Below are 23,956 nucleotides of genomic sequence, written 5' to 3'. Positions count from 1 at the left end.
TCTATTGTCTGATCTTGGGGTATGAGAGAAGTGTAGCCCCCCGTATGAAAGAGCAGCAGCAGCGGTAGTATCTGACAGCTGGATCCAGGTTTCAGTAAGAGCCAGGAGGTTAAGAGAATTAGAAAGGAAGAAGTCATGAATGAAGGAGAGTGTGTTACACACTGAGCGAGAATTCCAAAGTGCACAATTAAGAGAGACAGATGGCATGCAGGGAATATTAATGAGATTAGAGGGGTTTCTGAGTGTAGCAGTGGGGGGGTTTGACTTTCTATAACATGGGGGACCAGGGTTGGGAGCAATGTCTCCTGCGACTAGGAGAAGGAGGATAGAAAGAGTGAGCAGATGGTTAAGTGATTTGTGAGAGCGTCTCTGGTGTTGAATGGTGGGACTGCCTGGATCTGTGCAATTTAACAATGTGAAAAGAGCGTGAGTGCTATACATAGGAGAGGAAAGAAGCGAGGGGCCAATATGGATGGAGTGTGGAGAGTTAATGCCAGGGCGGTGGATGTGTGTGAATGCAGCGGCAAGGATATACATTACACAAATGCATATGGTATATATTTGTTGTACTCCAAATGTACAGGGAGTAGATGTATATAAATGTCTTACCTGTCTCCTGCCCTTTCTAACTGCCATGTTATAACTGCCAGAAGTACTTTGATACTTGTACTTCGATTACATGTGCATAAATGCCACCCCTGCATAAATGCTCCCCCTAGCTAGGTCTGAATATATAGGAGGTTAAGGCTAAGTTTTTTTTTTATTTTTTTTTTTGGCTCTCTCTTCTCGTTAATCAATCACACTAAATTGAGACACCAGGACCCAATAAAATGTTGTGGTCAAATAAACACATGTCCAGCACTACATGGATCATAAAGCACTTTGAAACGTTTCTTGACCTCACAACATAAGGGGACAAGCAGAGTAAGTTGAAAAAAACTATATACCAGATATAAGTTTGCAGAGTTGAAAACACATAGATAGCATTCAGGATTAACTGCTTGCTGACATTGAATGGAGACACAGGAGTGGATTCAGAGCAGAGATTGGAAAAGCTGGTTACCAGATATAAGTTTGCAGAGTTGAAAACACATAGATAGCATTCAGGATTAACTGCTTGCTGACATTAAAAGGAGACACAGGAGTGGATTCAGAGCAGAGATTGGAAAAGCTGGTTACCAGATATAAGTTTGCAGAGTTGAAAACACATAGATAGCATTCAGGATTAACTGCTTGCTGACATTGAATGGAGACACAGGAGTGGATTCAGAGCAGAGATTGGAAAAGCTGGTTACCTGTATGAAGAGAATAGAGATGCGTGTCACATTCATCCATGTTATAACTGCCAGAAGTACTTTGATACATGTACTTCGATTACATGTGCATAAATGCCACCCCTGCATAAATGCTCCCCCTAGCTATGTCTGAATATATAGGAGGTTAAGGCTAAGTTTTTTTTTTATTTTTTTTTTTGGCTCTCTCTTCTCGTTAATCAATCACACTAAATTGAGACACCAGGACCCAATAAAATGTTGTGGTCAAATAAACACATGTCCAGCACTACATGGATCATAAAGCACTTTGAAACGTTTCTTGACCTCACAACATAAGGGGACAAGCAGAGTAAGTTGAAAAAAACTATATACCAGATATAAGTTTGCAGAGTTGAAAACACATAGATAGCATTCAGGATTAACTGCTTGCTGACATTGAATGGAGACACAGGAGTGGATTCAGAGCAGAGATTGGAAAAGCTGGTTACCAGATATAAGTTTGCAGAGTTGAAAACACATAGATAGCATTCAGGATTAACTGCTTGCTGACATTGAATGGAGACACAGGAGTGGATTCAGAGCAGAGATTGGAAAAGCTGGTTACCTGTATGAAGAGAATAGAGATGCGTGTCACATTCATCCATGTTATAACTGCCAGAAGTACTTTGATACATGTACTTCGATTACATGTGCATAAATGCCACCCCTGCATAAATGCTCCCCCTAGCTATGTCTGAATATATAGGAGGTTAAGGCTAAGTTTTTTTTTTTTTTGGATGGACTTCTTCTTACACTGTTAAAATTAAATATTTAATCAGCACTTCCATCCTTATTTTATGTGTTAGAGACTGGAGCCACCTCTCTGAATAATCATCAGACTTAAGGTACTGTCACACTTAGCGATGTACCAGCAATTCCGACCAGCGATATGACGCGGTCAGGATCGCTGGTACATCGCTAAGTGGTCGCTAGTGAGCTGCCACACAGGCAGATCTCACCAGCGACATCACTGGGGACGGGGGTCGCTACTTACCTGTCACACTAGGCGATCCTGCGTCCTCCCGCCCGGCTCCACGCTCGTCGCTCGTCTCTCCACAGGAAGCGCCGCAGGAAGCTGACGACGAGAAACAGTCCAGGACGTTCTCACGCGATCAGCGATAACCAGCAGGGGAGCGGGTTGTAGGTAAGTATCAGACACAGCAATATCGCTATAACGTCACAAGTTATAGTGATATTGCTAGCGATATCGCTTAGTGTGACAGGCCCTTAATCAAAGTTTAGTATTCCCCATATGCTGCTGTGTATTCTGTATTTCTTCACAGTACTCGGCCTGGGTAATTTTATATTGTGCCATTTCCACCAGTATAGCTGCCTGTATAGTATTAAGTCATTGTTAGCCGGTTTTCTCTCAAAGCCCAAATCCATATATGACAAAGCAGCATTTGCAGTTTCAGATCACTGATCTGTCAGCAGCAGGCAACAAACAGCTCAGCTCTGCACTGCCTTGAGCACTGGAACAGCAGCAGCATGGCTCCAATGGCAACTGGGTGGTAAATAGAGCTTGGAGGTGAACCTTTTTAAGACATTATGTGACAAAATGGGGCAGATTTAAAAATGACACAATGAATAAATATGTGCTCATATTATAAACACATTGTGATTAGGAAAATAAGCCTGTACATTAATTGTTTAAAACAAGAATGTGATCAATATATTTAATTTTCAATACCCCCACAAGGCTAGTGTTAATGAATAGGCCCCTAACTGTATAAGGCAATGTTTTAAAATAAAAAAAAATGCATTCAGCATAAAAACCTTTTCAATCGGAGGTACGCTAGTTTTATCATTACAGATTCCTTTTTAGACATCCGCCCAGCAATGCCTGCATGTTGTCACCATATATAGAAAAAGATGGACAGCCTGGTATCAGACCCTCTGGCAGCATTTAATATACAGGAGCAAAAAAAAAAAAAATTGAGAATCTGGAAATCCAGTATGTGCTATTTTTGTTCCCTCTGTCGCAGACTGTAAATGAGGTTTGTCCCTACTCAGCGTCGGACTGGAGCACCTTGGGCCCACCAGAGAAAATCTTTCTTGGGGCCCACTATGTAGCTACATAGAAATACAAGACCGCCAATTGTGTGGTAAAACGGGCTAATATCAGGGTATAATATAAGGTAGTACAAATCTTAATTATGTAGCAGGAGTTGGGGTAGCCTCCCTCATAGAATATAAAGCAGCCCCCTCATAGAATATACTGCTGCCCCCTCAAAGAATATAATGCAGCCATCTCATAGGGTATAATGCTATATAGATATAGAGTTAGATAGATATAGAAAGAAAGATATGGGCAGCATGGTTGCTCAGTGGTTAGCACTGCAGCCTTGCAGCGCTGGGGTCCTGGGTTCGAATCCCACCAAGGACAACATCTGCAATGAGTTTGTATGTTCTCCCCGTGTTTGCGTGGGTTTCCTGTACTCCGGTTTCCTCCCACACTGCAAAGACATACTGATAGGGAATTCAGATTGTGAGCCCCATCGGGGACAGTGATGAAAATGTGTGTAAACTGTAAAGCGCTGCGGAATATGTTAGCGCTATATAAAAATAAAGATTATTATTATTATTATTATTATTATTATAAAGATAGATGTAGAAATAGATAGAGATAGATAGATAGATAGGTGGATGGATAGATATATAGCGATAGATAGAAAATAGAAAATGGATAGCTAGATAGCTATAGATAGAAAGACATAGATATATAGATAAAGATAGATAGAGATAGATAATAGATAGAGATATAGTAATAATAATGATATAGAGATAGATAGATATAGAGATAGATAAATATAGAGATAGATATATAGAAAGATAGAGATAGAGAGATAAGAGATATAGAGATTAGAGATAGAAAGATAGATATAGAAATAGAGCGATAGAGAGAGATAGATATAGAGATAGATAATGGATAGAGATAAATAGATATAGATGATAGATAATAGATATAGAGGAGATAATAGACAGATATAGAGATTAATAGATAGAAAGAAAGAAAGATAGATAGATATATATAGAGAGATAGAGAGATAGATAGATACAGTCATATGTTAAAGTTTGGGCAACCCTATTAATGTTAACCTTTTTTCTTCATAACAATTTTGGTTTTTGCAACAGCTATTTCAGTTTCATATATCTAATAACTGATGGACTCAGTTATATTTCTGGATTCAATTGAGGATTATTGTACTAACAGAAAATGTGCAATCTGCATTTTAACAAAATTTGACCGGTGCAAAAGTATGGGCACCTCAACATAAAAGTGACTAATATTTTGTAGATCCTCCTTTTGCAAAAATAACAGCCTCTAGTCGCTTCCTGTAGCTATTAATGAGTTCCTGGATCCTGGATGAAGGTATTTGTGACCATTCCCGTTTACAAAACAATTCCAGTTCAGTTTGATGGTCGCCAAGCATGGACAGCCCGCTTCAAATCATCCCACAGATGTTCAATGATATTCAGGTCTGGGGACTGGGATGGCCATTCCAGAACATTGTAATTGTTCCTCTGCATGAATGCCTGAGTAGATTTGGAGCGGTGTTTTGGATCATTGTCTTGCTGAAATATCCATTCCCTGCGTAACTTCAACTTCGTCACTGATTCTTGCACATTATTGTCAAGAATCTGCTGATACTGAGTTGAATCCATGCGACCCTCAACAAGATTCCCGGTGCCGGCATTGGCCACACAGCCCCAAAGCATGATGGAACCTCCACCAAATTTTACTGTGGGTAGCAAGTGTTTTTCTTGGAATGCTGTGTTTTTTAGCCTCCATGCATAACGCCTTTTTGTATGACCAAACAACTCAATCTTTGTTTCATCAGTCCACAGGACCTTCTTCCAAAATGTAACTGGCTTGTCCAAATGTGCTTTTACATACCTCAGGCGACTCTGTCTGTGGCGTGCTTGCAGAAACGGCTTCTTTCGCATCACTCTCCCATACAGCTTCTCTTTGTGCAAAGTGCGCTGTATTGTTGACCGATGCACAGTGACAACATCTGCAGCAAGATGATGCTGCAGGTCTTTGGAGGTGGTCTGTGGATTGTCTGGTGGTCTGTGGCCCTGTATGCCAGCAGGTGCCAGAGCCCACCAGATGCCAGGGCCCACCGGAGAATCCTCCGGTTCTCCGGTGGGCCAGTCCGACGCTGTCTCTACTTACTGACTACACCTACTTATTAGTACTGAAGCATTAATTCCATCAATGCTATATACACTCTGTGCTTGCAGTTCGTGATGAGCGAGTATACTCATTGCTCGGCGTTGTCCTCAGAGTATTTTGGCGTGCTCGGACATTTAGTTTTCGTCGTCTCAGCTGCATGATTTGCGACTGCTAGATAGCCTGAATACATGTGTGGAATGCCTGTTTGTTAGCCTGAATACATGTGGGAATTCCCTAACAAACAGGCATTCCACACATGTATTCAGGCTGTCTAGCATTCGCAAATCATGCAGCTGAGATGACGAAAACTAAATCTCTGAGTACGCCAAAATACTCGGAGGACAACCGAGCAGTGAGTATACTCGCTCATCATTACTTGCAGTACTCGTTCAGCGTACGTGTCACAAACTCCTTACGTCACACGTACCCATAAAACAATACGATCAGTATTTCGAAATAGGACATGTGTGATTGACATCTCAGATGATCAGTCAGCTGGCGCCCCCCATACACTTTAGATTGTCAGCGGAACCCATCAATATCAGGGATATCAACCCACCTTAGACTAATGTGTATTATTGAGCTCTTACCTATATAGAAGAAGCTCAGGTGACTGTATATTGTATGCAAAGGCATCTGAAAAAGCATAATGCACCACAGCATAGACTTTTTTTTATAAATTCTTATGGCAGCTGCTGGGTGAGGTACGCCACTGCCATACATGAGGTCTCAGCCTACCATATAGTTTGGAAGGCTCATCTGTGAAGTAAACAGGGCCACAGATCTTCACAATATAGTTAGATCAGATTCACAGTGAAGAAAGAAGATGGTCACAACACCACAATTGTGATTGGCATCTTGTCGGAATAACAGCTTCAGGGAACTCTGATTTTGTGCAAACAAAAGCGATCTTAGCAATTACTTTTGATGACCTGCGATGAATCATTTTATTCTTTGTTAAATCACGCCATTCCTGACGCCTTCGGTTTTAGGATGGGTTATTTGTCTAACTACCAAGCAGGAGTTGGTAATGTTTGTACATGCAGCCACTCAGCCTCTGTGTTATGAAGTATATATAATAATTCTTTACAATTATTTTTTTTTTTTTTTAATTAAATGGTTTCTACACTTTGCAAGGCAACTCATTTTATATAGCTTTCCGTTTAACCCTCTGCAGTACTGTTTTTGAGTGACATCAGGTTTTTTGTCTCTTCAATTGCCAATCCCACAATTCTACTGTTCTCAGCAATGATTGGTTTGTGATCGCTCATCTGACAAGGGGCTGAATGCAAATGCATGTAAACTTTCAGATTTCTGTTTTTAAAATAATTAGAAAACCATGTATCATTTCCTTTACACTTCCTTAGTATGTCACAGAAAATCCAAATAAAATACATATAAGTCTGTGAGTATAATGTGAAAAAATGTGGAAAAGTTCACGGGGTATGAATACTTTTTTGAGGGTACTGTATATGTCATACCTTCCAATGTCCAAAGTCCTTCATTATGGTCTTCAGCTTCTTAGTATTACTATGTAATCTATGGGGAGCGATGGCTGGGTTGGGATCTCTCCAATCTACAGACAGACGATGATGCCAGAGTCGTTCAGCTTCGTGGATGTGAGCAGATGGGATGCCTGGATCAAACCGATGAACTTCACACCCTCCAGAAGCCATATTTAACTCAAATATGTTGTCATCTTCACCTAATCTGAAAATATTGCAATTGAAAAAAAATATTATTTCTGGAATACAATGCACATCATAAAATTGTGATATAGCCATTCTCTTTTGAAAGTTAGGAAAATAGTCAATGATTCTGAATGTGACTGTATTGCACTATATTCCAGATTATTACAGAGGAGAAAAATAAAATATATAAAGTGATACATATTACCTAAGGTGGGTGCCATAAACTGCCCAACTTTCCTCTGATAAAAAGTAACACTGCTCAGAACCCCTTGGTGGCATGCATTGTATATATACAGCGCTGTAGTCAGGGGGTTACAGGCAGCCGCTGTATACAAACTCCGCTGCACGGCAGGAGCGCCGGATGTGATGGGAACAACGTGTCTATGGTACTTACTGAGAGCAAACAGAGAACCTGAAGAGAGTGGGGACGTGCAGCTCAAATCATTGTGTATACCTCAACACTGTGGCATTAATACACCACTCATCTCACAAAAAACCCTTCATTAACTAAATAAAGTTATGGCTTGTGGTGTGTGGTAATAGAAAAACAAAGAGGGGAGACCTTAACAGGTAAATAGTGACATTTTATAATACTATTTTTTTATATAGTGCCAACATATTCCACAGCACTGTACAATTAATTCCACCAAGAAAAAAAGCGTTATGGAGTGTACATGGAATGGGTAATTAACTAAGGAACATGAATCAATGTCATGAATGTTTTATCTCGTAGTCCAGAGCATATTCATAAGCAACAGGTTTATATAAAGCTCCAATAAGACATATGTTTCCAATAAGCCGAGAAATGTGTGGTGTAAACTGTGACTGCAGTTGCTAAGAAGAGTGGCGCCAAGTGACACAACATCTCACATTATCCCTTCAGATCACCCAAGGCATTTACTGAAACATTTTCCATGATAGATTTCTGAAATTTCCTGAAAGTAGTAGTGTAAAGGGAAGTCGTATAAATCACTGATCTCAACTTATATCACAAGTTATATTGTGCATACTTCCCATTATAGACAATCTAATAATATAGCAGTGTCCCTTCAAGCATGGTTTCGTCCCCCTTCACACATCCTGATATTTCCTGTACTGGAAAAACCAGTATTGGAGCTATCTGTGTCCATGTGCTACATACGTGTGGCATGTGTGTGCCACATCAGTGTGACACGTACCAGCACCTGGGAAAAGAAGTGCAGTTTGCACTGTTCCCGGGCATCGGCTGCTGAAGGAAGCTCTCATCATTGTGGAGATCAGTGCAACCAGGAGACATTGAAGGGAGTTGTATTCAGTACCTGCTGTGTACATTGTGCGTAAAATAATTATAAATAAAAATGGCGTGGGCGCCATGTAATTTTCATAACCAGCACAGGGAAAACACACGGCTGGGGGCTGATGTTAATAATCTGGGAAAGGAGACAATATCCCATAATGTTCCCAGACTATTAATAACAGCTCACAGCAGTTTGCTTAGCCTTTACTGGTTGGTTAATGGGAGACACAAGAAAAAATGACACAGGGCCCCATATAAATTCTAATTAGCAAAGGATAAACAGACAGCTGTGGACTGATATTAAAGAATTGGGAAGGGGCCAGGGACCCCCCCCCTCCCAGGCTAAGAACATCAGCCCTCAGCTGCCCCAGAAATGGTACATCCCTAAGATGCGCAATATCTGGTGCTTTGCCTGGCTCTTCCTACTTGCTCTGGGGCCGTGGCAAGTGGGGTAATAGGGTTAGGGTTATCAGCTGTTTTATGGCCGCTGACATCAAGTCCAGGGGCTCTATAAGACACCCTCATTACTTACACAATAGTAATTTTGTAAAACATACACAACAAGCAGCACAGTGGATAGCACTGCAGCCTTGCAACGCTGGAGTCCTGTGTTTGAATCTAGTGTTGAGCATTCCGATACTGCAAATATCGGGTATCGGCCGATATTCGCTGTATCGGAATTCCAATACCGAGTACCGATATTTTTTCAATATCGGAATCGGAAGTTCCCATAATGCAATGAGCCACTGTTGTGGCTCTGATTGGCTGCCGAAATGACGTCATCATGATGCGCGGTCTGTGCGCATCATGATGCGCCGTCAGTTCAGGCCTTCCGGGGGGTCTGTGCCGACTGCCCGGGGGTCTCACTTTATGGCAAAAGCTGGGTGGGAAATTTCTCACACAGCAATGCCATAAAGTGAGACTAGGGACTTTTTTTTTTTTTTACAGTAGCTGAGGAATACAGTACGGAAGGATACCTACCTCCCGTCATTGGATTCCTGGAGCCCGTAGACAACGGTAGCATCAGCTGATGCTGCTGTTCTCCACGCAAGATCGTCGTGGGACACTCGTGGACTTCTGCAGATCAGGGGTAAGTATATTGGTGGTTTGTTATTTTAATATTTATTCCACAGATGACAATGGCTTCGGGGAACAAAGTGACAAGTGATGGTGAGTATGTACTCTATGTTATATGTATTGTATGTAGTATATATGTATGTTGCATGCATGTAGTATATATGTAGTATGCATGTTGCATGCATGGGGTATATATGTAGTATGTATGTATGTTGCATGCATGTAGTATATATGTAGTATGCATGTTGTATATATGTAGTATGTATGTTGCATGTAGTATATATGTATGTTGCATGCATGTAGTATATATGTAGTATGCATGTTGCATGCATGTGGTATATATGTAGTATGTATGTATGTTGCATGCATGTAGTATATATGTAGTATATATGTAGTATGCATGTTGTATATATGTAGTATGTATGTTGCATGTAGTATATATGTATGTTGCATGCATGTAATATATATGTAGTATGCATGCATGTGGTATATATGTAGTATGTATGTATGTTGCATGCATGTAGTATATATGTAGTATACACTCACTGGCCACTTTATTAGGTACACCATGCTAGTAAGGGGTTGGACCCCCTTTTGCCTTCAGAACTGCCTCAATTCTTCGTGGCAGAGATTGAACAAGGTGCTGGAAGCATTCCTCAGAGATTTTGGACCATATTGACATGATGGCATCACACAGTTGGCGCAGATTTGTCGGCTGCACATCCCTGATGCGAATCTCCCGTTCCACCACATCCCAAAGATGCTCTATTGGATTGAGATCTGGTGACTGAGGAGGCCATTTGAGTACAGTGAACTCATTGTCATGTTCAAGAAACCAATCTGAGATGATTCGAGCTTTATGACATGGCGCATTATCCTGCTGAAAGTAGCCATCAGATGTTGGGTACATTGTGGTCATAAAGGGATGGACATGGTCAGCAACAATACTCAGGTAGGCTGTGGCGTTGCAACGATGCTCAATTGGTACCAAGGGGCCCAAAGAGTGCCAAGAAAAAATTCCCCACACCATGACACCACCACCACCAGCCTGAACCGTTGATACAAGGCAGGATGGATCCATGCTTTCATGTTGTTTACGCCAAATTCTGACCCTACCATCCGAATGTCGCAGCAGAAATCGAGACTCATCAGACCAGGCAACGTTTTTCCAATCTTCTACTGTCCAATTTCGATGAGCTTGTGCAAATTGTAGCCTCAGTTTCCTGTTCTTAGCTGAGAGGAGTGGTACCCAGTGTGGTCTTCTGCTGCTGTAGCCCATCTGCCTCAAAGTTCGACGCACTGTGCGTTCAGAGATGCTCTTCTGCCTACCTTGGTTGTAACGGGTGGCAATTTGAGTCACTGTTGCCTTTCTATCAGCTCGAACCAGTCTGCCCATTCTCCTCTGACCTCTGGCATCAACAAGGCATTTCCGGCCACAGAACTGCCGCTCACTGGATTTTTTTTCTTTTTCGGACCATTCTCTGTAAACCCTAGAGATGGTTGTGCGTGAAAATCCCAGTAGATCAGCAGTTTCTGAAATACTCAGACCAGCCCTTCTGGCACCAACAATCATGCCACGTTCAAAGGCACTCAAATCACCTTTCTTCCCCATACTGATGCTCGGTTTGAACTGCAGGAGATTGTCTTGACCATGTCTACATGCCTAAATGCACTGAGTTGCCGCCATGTGATTGGCTGATTAGAAATTAAGTCTTAACACACAGTTGGACAGGTGTACCTAATAAAGTGGCCAGTGAGTGTATATGTAGTATGCATGTTGTATATATGTAGTATGTATGTTGCATGTAGTATATATGTATGTTGCATGCATGTAGTATATATGTGGTATATATGTAGTATGCATGTTGCATGCATGTAGTATATACATGTATGTTGTATGCATGTAGTATATATGTGCTATATACGTAGTATGCATGTTGCATGCATGTAGTATATATGTTGTATGTTGCATGCATGTAGTATATATGTTGTATGTATGTTGCATGCATGTAGCATATATGTAGTATGCATGTTGCATGCATGTGGTATATATGTAGTATGTATGTTGCATGTAGCATATATGTAGTATATATGTATGTTGCATGCATGTAGTATATATGTAGTATGCATGTTGCATGCATGTAGTATATATGTTGTATGTATGTTGCACGCATGTAGTATATATGTAGTATGCATGTGGTATATATGTAGTATGCATGATGCATGCATGTGGTATATGTAGTATGCATGTATGTTGCATGCATGTAGTATATATGTAGTATGCATGTTGCATGTAGTATATATGTAGTATGCATGTAGTATACATGTAGTATGCATGTTGCATGTAGTATATATGTAGTATGCATGTTGCATGCATGTGGTATATATGTATGTTGCATGCATGTAGTATATATGTAGTATGCATGTTGCATGCACGTAGTATATATGTTGTATGTATGTTGCATGCATGTAGTATATATGGAGTATGGATGTAGCATGTATGTAGTATGTATGTTGCATGTATGTAGCATGTATATTTTTTTTTTTTTTTTTTTTTTTACATTCAACACATTAGCTGGATGATGGGACTACTACTGTCCCATCATTGGCTAATGTGTCAATCACCGTCATGGTAGCAGGCATCGCCCGATGGGGCTTGTAGTCCCATTGGACGATGCCTGCACAGACCCCCGCAGCCTGCACAGACCCCCGGACAGTCGGCACAGACCACCGGCAGGCCGGCACAGACCACCGGCAGGCCGGTACAGACCCCTGGGCAGTCGGCACAGACCCCCGGACAGTCGGCACAGACCCCCGGGCAGTCGGCACAGACCCCCGGCAGGTCCGTACACACCCCCGAGAGGCCCGTACAGACCACCGGCAGCCAGCACAGACCCCCGGCAGGTCCGTACACACCCCCGAGAGGCTGTACAAGGACAGAAAAGGGTTTTTCTTATTCCGATACCGGAAGTCCCATAGACTTGAATGGGACTTCCGGTATCGGAATCGGCGATACCCGATACTTTTTTCGTATCGGGCCGATACCATCCGATCCGATATTTTAGGGTATCGGATGGTATCGCTCAACACTATTTGAATCCCACCAAGGACAACATCTGCAAGGAGTTTGTATGTACTCCCCATGTTTGCGTGGGTTTCGTCCCACATTCCAAAGACATACTGATAGGGAATTTAGATTGTGAGCCCCATCGGGGACAGTGATGATAATGTGTGCAAAACTGTAAAGCGCTGCAGAATATGTTAGCACTATATAAAAATAAAGATTATTATTAAAGGACTTTAATTGAAAGACAGACTCCTTTATTTGAAATAAACACACATCACCCTCTTTTTTCCCATTCATTACAGTAAAAGTGAAAATAATAAAAACACTATATTCCTCAGATCTGCTACATCTGGACTGCATGGCTGAGCTGTGGCATGATGAAACTGTTCAGCCATGAATCCAGAACACACTGAGGTGAACTCAGGGTGCAGCTTCAGTGACGAGCGGTAACGTCACAGAGGTTATGGCCGGTCACTGCCAGCTGTTCCCATGCTTATTTCAAGGTGAGCCGACCAATGAACTGCGGTAACCTTCATGATGTCAGCGCTAGCACCATGGAAACACATTGACATGTGTGCAGACCCATTCAATTGAATGGGTATAAATGTGTAAGCTTCTCCAGTATGTGTTAAATCTGCCACCACACCAACCAGAGACACTGTGCAGCAGGCATTAGGAGTGTGGAAATAATCTTTCATAAGCCCAGGTGCCCAGGACTGCAGATAGAGGGTGTTAAAGAAGACCTGTTATGTCCAAATAACATTGTCCGTTTTGCTAAAATTCATATGGTCCCACATACACTGCTCAAAAAAATTAAGGGAACACTTAAACAGAATATAATTCCAAGTAAATCAAGCTTCTGTGAAATCAAACTGTCCACTTAGGAAGCAACTGTTTGACAATCAATTTCACATGCTGATATGCAAATAGAATAGACAACAGATGGAAATTACTGGCAATTATCAAGACACCCTCAATAAAGGAGTGGTTCGGCAGGTGGGGACCACAGACCACATCTCACTACCAATGCTTTCTGGCTAATGTTTTGGTCACTTTTGAATGTTGATTGCACTTTCACACTTGTGGTAGCACGAGATGAACTTTGCAACCCACACAAGTGGCTCAGGTAGTGCAGCTCATCAAGGATGGCACATCAATGCGAGCTGTGGCAAGAAGGTTTGCTGTGTCTGTCAGCGTAGTGTCCAGAGCCTGGAGGCGCTACCAGGAGACAAGCCAGTACACCAGGAGACATGGAGGGGACCATAGGAGGGTAACAACCCAGCAGCAGGACCTCTACCTCAGCCTTTGTGCAAGGAGGAACAGGAGAAGCAATGCCAAAGTCCGCAAAATAACCTCTAGCAGGCCACAAATGTGCATGTGTCTGCACAAATGGTTAGAAACCGACTCCATGAGGATGTTCTGAGTGCCCGCCGTCCACAGATATACTTGCTGCTGTTTTTTGGTATTCATTTTGTCCCTCCTTTGTGAAGATATGCCCTTTTTTCCTTTTGACGCTCAGGATACTCCTGGCATGTAGTGCAAGTTAGCGTATCATAACAGTTTTCTGTAGTCATCCCACTTGTATGATGCTGACCGATCACTGCTCAGCTGCTTCTGAAGCTGATTGACAAGCGTGATCTCCAGAGATCTTCCAGTTCTTGTGGTGATTTACCTATGTGAGTGCAGGAAAGTTTTACTCCAGCATGGTCCAGCAGAGCAGAGAGATCATACTGTTGAACCGGTATCAAATGATGTCAAGCTGGGATTGGGCACCATCTAAGAGGTGGAAGAACTACCCAGAAGTCCCCAGAAAAAAAAAAAAAAACAGTTCTGACATGCCCTCTTACTCCACAGCTAGGAATTAGCATGCTGTTTGCCAAAAGGAAAAAAGGAAGAAAATACATTTCTATAGTTTGTTCATAACAAATTTATATAAACTACTTGCCCTTGCACCAGTGTGGGGGACTACTCTCCCTATAAATCAGTGGGGTTAGTATCAAACATCTACCCTCCAAGATCTACCAAAAAGAAATGCAATGGAATGCAAGGATAAAATGAAAAATGGAAAACAGTGGCACATTCAGGGGACACAGGGAATTAAGCAAAGCAAAATAATTTTTTGGACATTTGAAAGGTTTTATTTAAACAGGTTGTCCACTACAATGTGTAGTGGGTAGCTCAATATAAACCTTGGAAGTAAGGCTTTCTTCAACTACCTTGTGTTTCCAAATGTGCCTGTGAGCGGCGCTATCGCTGTCCGCTCATCCCCATCAAGTGACCCCGGCTGCAACTTCCTCTGATGTCCGGTGATGTCACATCAATTTCCAGAATTGGAAGCTGACCCAAGATCCCCGAGGCGGGACCCTTTCTCCCTGAGCGACTGGGCTGTGGATGGAGCAACACTAGTATTTCTCTAGATAAATACAATTTTTCACCCAAATACTGCACGTGTCAAACATGCCCATAATGTCAGTGACATCATAAATTATATAACATAGATTCTAGGACATAAGCATCAATAAGGGAGACTGCATTTCAGAAAAATATATGATCTGGTAATAGTTCTTTAAGTTGCACTGCTAATGAAGATATTTCTGTTTTAAGAGGTATCTCTGTTGAAATGCATTTCACTATTTCTTAAAAATATGAAGTTGTGCAGCTTTGTCCTCCCTTTAAATCCCCAAAACTTAAAAAAAATCTTTCTATTTCTGGACAGTCCAAAATGTCTCACATTTATTAAACAAAAAGATCCTGTCATTAGATTTATGTTGCCCAAACCACACAAGGCATAAATTACAGCCTGGCAGAATGCTGGCAGCCAGGTATGTCCTGCAACATTTCAGAGAAAACAGTCTGAAAATCTGTTCATGGACTACAGGTAAAGACCTGAGCAGTCCGATGCACTTTTCACCCACACCCCAGCTCCAATTGATTGACAGGTCTCTCCCACGTATGTACATAGGGAGAGACCTGTCAATCAATTGGAGGGGGTGGTGAAAATGCGAATAGGGGTCAGCCAGCTCTTCATACTGTTTTCGCTGAAATGGTGCATTGTTTCAGAGAAAGACATGCATGGCTGCAATCCTGCAGCCAGGTTCTAGTTCATGCTGGCCGAAAGGTACCCTTTAAGAGCTGTGTACCTAACCCTTTCTTAGACATGTTAGAGCCAACCCCAATATCTCGGGTATTCATGTACTTCAAAACACTTATAAAAGTAGCAGCATACGCTGATGACCTTCTTTTCTTCGTTACCTCACCTAAGATCTCCCTGCCTAACCTAATGAATGAATTCAGAACATATGCCCAATTGTCTAATTTCAAGCTTAATTTTTCAAAATCCAAGGTGCTTAACATTAATTCTTCCCCGAAACTTGTAAGATCTTTACAGAAGTTCTTAAGTTTCAAATGGGCTACCCAACACCTGAAATATTTAGGAGTAAGACTATCTGCAGACATCATTTCTCTATATCAATGGAACTTCCCTAGCCTTTTAACATCTATTCAAGCAGACTGTGATAGGTGGTCCAAGATATCCTTCACCTGGTTTGGTAGATGCCAAATTTTTAAGATGAACATATTACCGAGGGTCCTTTATATTCTACAGGCTCTCCCCATCAATATCCCTGCTAACTTTTTAAAAAATTGGGGTCCATTCAAGTCTCGTTTATATGGGGGAAAACAATCTGCTAGACTAAATTTGTCCCTAGCCGCTCGGACTCCATTTTTCGTCTGTGGATAGATTCGGGGATGGATAGAGTAGAAAACAGGGGAGAGGGAGCCTCCTGGCCTTCTCTGAGTGACCTTAGCGCCAAAATAGATCCAATACCCCTGGGCAGTTGGAGATGTTTGCAACTTACCCACTTTTTCAGCAGCCTTCCCACTAAAAGTTCATTTAGACAACCCAAAACCCAATTTGAGCTTTTATGTAATAGCCCGGGCCCAATCAGACACACCTTAGCTAAAACCTACTCTATGTTGATGGACCCCCCGGAGCCGGCCGCCCCCCTCTTTCCTCGCGCAGTGGGAGAGAGATTTAAATATTTATTTTACGGAAGATGAGAGAACTCGAATTTTTACCCTTGTACACTGTGCCTCGATTAGCTCTAGCTTCCAGGAGGCTGGCTATAAGATTTTGTCCAGATAGTACAGAGTGCCCTCGAGGTTGCACACCATATTTCCGGAAATTGACCCCAACTGCTGGAGGTGTGGAAGGGCAGAGGGCACGATTTTTCATATTTTCTGGCAATGTGATGTTTTGCAACCATTTTGGACAGGGGTGTGGGAAATTATTTGTCGGGTTACGGGCTGTTCCGAAAAGTTGACACCGGCTCTGATACAACTCCAACATAATGAAATCCCTCTCCGGATCTATAAATCCTCTTTGTTGAAATTTTTGATCATGGCTGCAAGGGCTTGCATCCCGTAGAGATGGAAGAGTACCGCTCCTCCAACCAAAACTCAGTGGATCGCAAAAGTCAATGAAATTATGTATATGGAGGACCTCGACTCATCCATACATGAATCATACCCAAAGATTTGGGCTACTTGGCTTGGATGGATGGATTTTCGAAGCTCTAGTGAGTGTTGTGATCTAATGCTGGAGGCAAACACCCCTGAGGTTAACTGAAAACATCAAGCTGAGTGGTGGACTTGGTCGTGTGGTACTCCTTCCCTTTCCCCCTTGTTTTTTACTTCCCTCCCCTTTTTATTTTTGCTTCTCTTGGTTCCGTTACTTATTTTCCCCCACTCTCTTTTTTCGCTTCAACTACTGCTATGTTAACCTGGATTTTGATGTGAGTCTTTAAATAAAGAATTATAAAAAAAAGAGCTGTGTACCTTTTAAAAAAGCTTATACAATTTACTTCATCCATTTTTTTTATTTAAATACGTCTTAACCCATTCATGACATGGCAAATTTTTGTTTAATTTTTTTCCTCTTCTTCCAAGAGCCATCATTTATTTATTTTTCCAGCCATATATCTGTATGAGGACTTGTTTTTCTTTTGCAGAATGAGTTGTACTTTTGAATGACACCATTCATTCTACCACATAGTGTACTGCAAAACGGGAAAAAAATTCAAAGTATGTTGAAATAGCAAAAAAAGTGCAATTTCACAGTTGTTTTTTTATTAACTATGTTCACTTTATGGTAAAACTAACCTGCAATATGATTCTCCAGGTCAATACAAGTACGCAGTTACTTCTATTTAAGGCTGTGTGCCCACGATGCGTTTTGTTAAGCGTTTCCGCAGCGTTTGAGCCGGATCAGACGCTGCAGAAACGCTTAATTAATTAGCATGCGTTTTTGGCTTTTTGTGCCAATGCATGCGTTTTTAACCGCTCAGGAATCGCTTAGCGGCTAAAAATGCAGCATGCTCATTAATTCCCGCATTGCTCAGCGTTTTTAGCCATCCCCAATGATCCCAGAAATCGCGTGTCAAAAAACGCGTCAAAATCACGTAAAAAATCGCGCAAAAAACGCGCGGAAAAAGACGCGCGATTTCTGGGAAGGGGATCCTTTTCCTGAGCGTTTAAAAACGTTAGCGTGGGCACATAGCCTAAATGGTGAAAATAAAATGGAAATTTGCAAAATAAAAAAGTTTGTAATGTAATGTTTTCATTTTTCGGGAAATAGGACTGTGTGAAGACACATTCTTTGCGCCGTGAACTGACATTTTTTAAGGATAGTGGAGCGCCCTCACACGCCAGGGCAGTGGGGTACTCGGTACCGGGCCGGTTGATCTTCTCAACGGGAGTTGTCACGGCAGCGGTGACCCGGTCCGTGGCCCTGGGGCTCCATTGTAAAAGGGGTTGTTTCAGTGTGAAAGTTTATAAGTGATTCGTGACGCCACCTGTGGTGTTCGGCAATGAAGATGTTAAGCTGACGCTGCAGACAGATCCTCTGGGACAGATGGTGGGGTGCAGCAGTGATGTTATAGCCCTCCACAGGCAGGGCTGTAGTCCCAGGGCAGTGTAGGTGAAGTGACACGTAGATGGTGTAGTGTCAGGCATAGGGGATGTAGCAGTGCTGAGTAGGTTGATGCAGGAATAAGTGGAGGACACCAGGGCATGTAGTTCCAAAGCTTTACTCACAGTCTGTTGTGGTACAGGTGCCCGCATCCGTGCCGTGTCCTCCGGGTCAGGCGCTCAGTCAACCTCCAGGCAAGATGAAGTACTCCCTTCCAACACTCCGCCAACATATGAGCCTTTTCTGAACATCTCCTCTTATAGCGCCTTAGAAATGACGTACTCCAGCACTGAGTTACACTGGGGTTCCTCCTGTCAGATGTTCCTATGAACTCTACTTGTACGGCAGACAGCTGTAGCCTGCTTCGGGGACTCCTTACTGCTAAGTCCCGGCTCACTATCGTTGCTGTTGTGCCCCCAAGTCTTGTGTGGGAATAAAGTGGTCGATACTTCTATTGCTCTGAAGTCTGCTGCTGGACCGTTAGTATCCATACAACCTCGGGGACCGGACCCTGGCCTTGCGCTGTGAACTTGGGAAGAGTTCTCCTCTAACCCTAATCCTTAGTCCCCCTTACGTTCCGTACAATCCTTTCTTTCATATGGAGAATCAGGCTTTCTATATGTCTTTCCTGTGCCAGCGGACCCAGGTCACTGAGGTTGGCTGCAGCACTTCCTTCATCCATCCCACTCAGGGGATCTTCTCTCTCTGACTCCTCGTCAGACTCACTCACTGACCTAAACTCTTACCGCTCTCTGGAGGAGACTAAGCTCCACCCGCCTCCCAGCACGCTTCGTGTTCCAAGCAGGGGAGCCACCAAAGGGTGCTTTGCTACACTATGTTGTGTGGGATGCAGGTGTTGGAGTGTGGTCAGGTGTCTCCACCTTACCTGAATGGTGAGGTACCACACCTCAAGAGGAGGTGCAGTACCTCTGTGGCGACTGAACCCTCAGGGGCGCCACAATAGCATTTTGGGGTCGATGCAATATTTTGATCGCTCCTTATAGCAATGCTTCGGCAGCCAAAAGCCTGTAATTTTGGAGTTTCATTTTTTTGTTTCGCTATGGTGGATTAATTTAATTTTCATTTTGATATAGAAGACTTTTAAGAATGCAGCAATACCAAGTACAGAGTTATTGTGAACAGTACTGTGAATTTCAGGAAAAGAACATCTCGCCAACCATTAAGCATGGGGGTAGATCAATCATGCTTTGCGGATGTGTTGCAGCCAATGGCACGGGCAACATTTCATAGGTAGAAGGAAGAATGGATTCAATGAAATTTCAACAAATTCTTGATGCAAACATAACATCATCTGTAAAAAAGCTGAAGTTGAAAAGCGGATGGCGTCTACAAATGGATAATGATCCTAAACACACATCAAAATCCAAACTAGATTAACTTAAAAGGCGCAAGCTGAAAGTTTTACAGTGACCCTCACAGTCCCCTGATCTGAACATCACTTAAAATCTGTGGCTAGACCTCAAAATACAGTGCATGCAAGACGGCCCAGGGATCTCACAGAACTGGGAGAATTTTCCAAGGAAAAATCGATGCAGGATGCCCAAAGTTTTGCATCGGCCCATTTTCCTTTTTGTAATTTTTAAAATGTAAAAAAAAAAACAATTTTTTTTTGCCTAAAATACACAGTAAATGAGTCATCTTTAACGTTAGGCCTTGTAGAGATCATTTTATCTTCAACTTCCTTAACTCATTACCATAACAGTAATTTTGACCAGGGGTGCCCAAACGTTTACATGCCACTGTATGTGCATTTTTAAAAATGTTTTGTTTTATTTTTAATGGGATAAAAAGGGGGGTCATTTGAACTTTTGTGTTTTTTTTTATATTTTTAAAAACTTTTTTGTTTTTCCACTTTTTACTATATTTGTTAGTTTTGTCAGGGTACTTGGAGCTCTAATCGTGTGATCACATTTGCTATGCATAGCAGTGCATCTCCTATGCATGCCAGCCACAGGCTGGTTTTCACAAGAGGATCGTAATGACCCCACTGAGTTCATCAGCAGAACATCAGCTGTCATAACATAGCAGCGCCCTGCGATCAAATGGGAGTTTGGGACGACGTGATACCCCTGCCAGCACGTGTTAAATGTTGCTGTCAGAGATTGACAGTGGATTTAACAGGATGACAGCTGCAGCTGTTAGAGGCACATGATGTCTGATTAAATCAGCCATCATGTGTGAGAAAAGATGTGGCTCAGCTTGCGAGTTTGCAACAGAGGCAACACGTCATGTCGTGAAGAAGTTAAAGGGGTCATCTGAGGGGAGATGCTGGTCTCTGCTCTGACTGTGTCATCAGAGGAAGCAGGAAAAAAATAATAAAGCAGTTAAGAGTAGAGAGGGAAAGGTAGAAAATTTTTAACCAAAGAATATTAGAAAAGTGATTAAATTATTATATTAAATAGATAGGCATTTAGGATTGAAATAGGTTTTACTTTCGGACCACCCCCTTAGTAAATCTACCATTGTTTTTAAAACTACTATTTTTTTTATATGTGTTTATGACATTACATATTGTGTTTTCAATTTAACTATATAGCCTTATGGTGGGATTAGAAGGCCAGGAATTGGGGAAAAATGGGGATTTAGGCTTTGAGTGGTACCCCAACAGTTTGTTGCACTAGACAGGCCTGTATTTGGTCGCAGCCAAGTTACCTTTACCATTTATCTGTATAAATACATGTAAATATCAATTACTGAAAACTCTCAACTGTTATATTTTCTGTCACATTAGAAAGATTTATTTTACACGAACAAACTGGAGGGCATAAAATATGTGCCACACCATCATGGAATGTATCCATCACTTGTCTTCTTTATCACACTACTCATATGTCCTTTTGTGTATAAATTAGTGACTCCTAGTAGTTTGGCGTTTAGCTATGAATGATGAACACCTCTGTAGCTTCAAAATACGTGTAATTAACCTCTCAGTTGCTTATTAAATGGAATTAATGAATTATGAGTTGGGAAAGCAAATATTTATCCAACAGCTTCTACCTGTCACACACCTTTACCGGTATTATAGCATTTATTCCTTAAATATATACGTATCCAGTAGATCTGACGGCGTACAATATATGGAATATAATAGTCTATATAATAATATATATATTATATATAATATAATAGTCTATTTCTAAACAGTTGGGAATAAAAATAGATCTTTTTGGCTTGACATAGCTTCACAAAAGATTACGCCAAATCTTAGACTGCCAACGGTCAGTGCCGCCAAACGTCTAGATGGATAGGATGCAGGCCACAGGGAATTAATAGGCTTCAGAGCTGTCAATGTGACGGAACACACAGCACAAACATTCCCTGCGTTCTGCCACTTGCAGGATTGTTGAGCCTGGCTCTTACTTCAGACATGGTAATGCTTCCACACAAATAGCACATTCATGATCAAGCTGGGCATGTAATGTCAGAATGCTTTAACCCTTGGTGGTACAGGAGAACATTACACACTTTATATGGGAACACACAGCACATCGGAAATTCAATACCTAACGATCTAACAGACTGTTGGGCACCCAGGAGAGAAGAGAGACAGATTTTCTGTCTTCTTTATTTCTTTCATATAAAGCTCTCAGTGCCTGCTCTGTTTAATATAGAAGTAGAAGCAAAGCAGGTGACATCTGACCTATTAGGGGTAAGAATCTGCTGGGGCCAGCTTTATCAAAGTGGGGACTTGTGCAAAAGTAAAAAATGGGGCCCCAACCGAATGCTGCTAATTTTGTTTTCATAGATAGTCCAAGAAAAAAAATTGTTCATCTGAATAGCCTTATTAAATAACATGGGTCAGTATGCTGTCTGGTTATATATGGGATAATACAAGTTTGATTTATACGATCTTTTGCATAAGCCCGAAGACCGGCATTGTGCACGCCAGTGTTAGCGAACAGGGCCGCTGAAATAAGTTGCACCTAATGAATTAGGAATCTTACAAGTGCCGGGCACTTCCAGCAGAAATGTACACACACACATTTGTATAAAAGAGCGCACGCGCACACACACAGCACATTCACACACAAGTGTATGCACACACACAGCACATTCACACACAAGTGTATGTACACACACAGCACATACACATTTATATACTGTAGCAAAGCCAGATAGGCCTTGCAGGCTTTGATTAAATGCACTTGGTTGGCTCTGCATATAACCAGACTAGGTGTTCACCTTCCTCAGTCTGCTGGGGAAAGCTGAGCAGAGTGCACTGTACTGGAGCTACAGAGAGACCATCCAGAATCCCTCTCTGAGAGGAGACTGCACACCTTGTGTGCACCATCCTGCAAGTATCACTGGTTACTATGGACAATAGCTGTTGTGTTTGACAGAACTGGGACTAGCTCAGCTGTGAGTGAGTAGCCAGGGTCTATATTGTTCAGTTACTGCCTGGACAAGGCTAGGGATTTTGAATTCATGCTTTTGTTTTTCAGTGCTGTGCAACCAGTGGATATAAACGTCCCATTATAGGTAGACACAGTGGGGGAAAAAAAAGTATTTAGTCAGCCACCAATTGTGCAAGTTCTCCCACTTAAAAACATGAGAGAGGCCTGTAATTGATATCATAGGTAGAACACAACTATGGGAGTCAGAATGAGAAAACAAATCCAGAAAATAATGGTGACGGATCGCACAGGGAAAGGGGTGTGTCGACTTCACCCACCTCTGGGGAGGGTTTAGAAGGACCCAGCAGGGATCGGCTCTCTGGCGCCACTACATGCCCCAGGTCAGTCAGGGAACTGCACCGAGGGCAAATAGTCGTGGGAAAGGCTTCCCTTATAAGTACGAGTTGTTGAGGTGCTCCCAGTGGGAGGGGATATACATTACCAGTCCAGGCTGGCGATTATATTATATATATATATATATATATATATATATATATATATATATATACATATACACACCTCCTGGACATCACTGTCAGTACAGTATGCTGCCACCAGTTCCTCGTTCAATATAGGCCCCGTCCGACAGCAGGCTTATATCAGGTCCGAAACCAACCCGGGTAGAGTATAATAACCAAAGGAGCGTGCGGACGTGGGGATTCGTGTATCGAGATAAAAGAGCAGCCCAAGATTAATTTTATATTTAATCGCCGAAAGGCGCACTAGAAATATACAGGTATATATTTACAAGAACAGATATGCAAGTTTACAGTTAAGAGTGTAGTACAAGGGTAGGAAACAGATAGGTTACAATTACCGTGTGATGTAGCATATGACCACAGGGAGGCGCTGATGGATCACAGGCCCAAATCTTAGGTACGTGATTCCCCTGGCCGCGTCCAGTAACGGGCCTCCTGCCAGTAGGAAAACTAAGTCCAAAAAGAGGAGCTGCCTATTATCTCCTAGGCTACT

General features: G+C 42.1%; 1 protein-coding gene across 3 annotated transcripts in view; it reads right to left on the bottom strand.

The window, feature by feature from the left end:
• METTL24 (methyltransferase like 24) overlaps positions 1 to 23,956 on the bottom strand; it is a 148,694-nt gene that overhangs the window by 39,121 nt on the left and 85,617 nt on the right. For all 3 annotated transcript variants that reach the window (XM_073576013.1, XM_073576014.1, XM_073576015.1), the window contains one exon: positions 6,972 to 7,200. In XM_073576013.1, the coding sequence (XP_073432114.1) occupies positions 6,972 to 7,200 (229 nt within the window). The remainder of the gene's footprint in view (positions 1 to 6,971; positions 7,201 to 23,956) is intronic.

The sequence above is a fragment of the Dendrobates tinctorius genome, unplaced genomic scaffold, assembly GCF_039654945.1.
Source record: "Dendrobates tinctorius isolate UK_male_01 unplaced genomic scaffold, ASM3965494v1 ptg000046l, whole genome shotgun sequence".
Taxonomy (NCBI): domain Eukaryota; kingdom Metazoa; phylum Chordata; class Amphibia; order Anura; family Dendrobatidae; genus Dendrobates; species Dendrobates tinctorius.
Note: the sequence above shows the minus strand (reverse complement) of the source record. Positions and strands in the feature narration are given on the sequence as shown.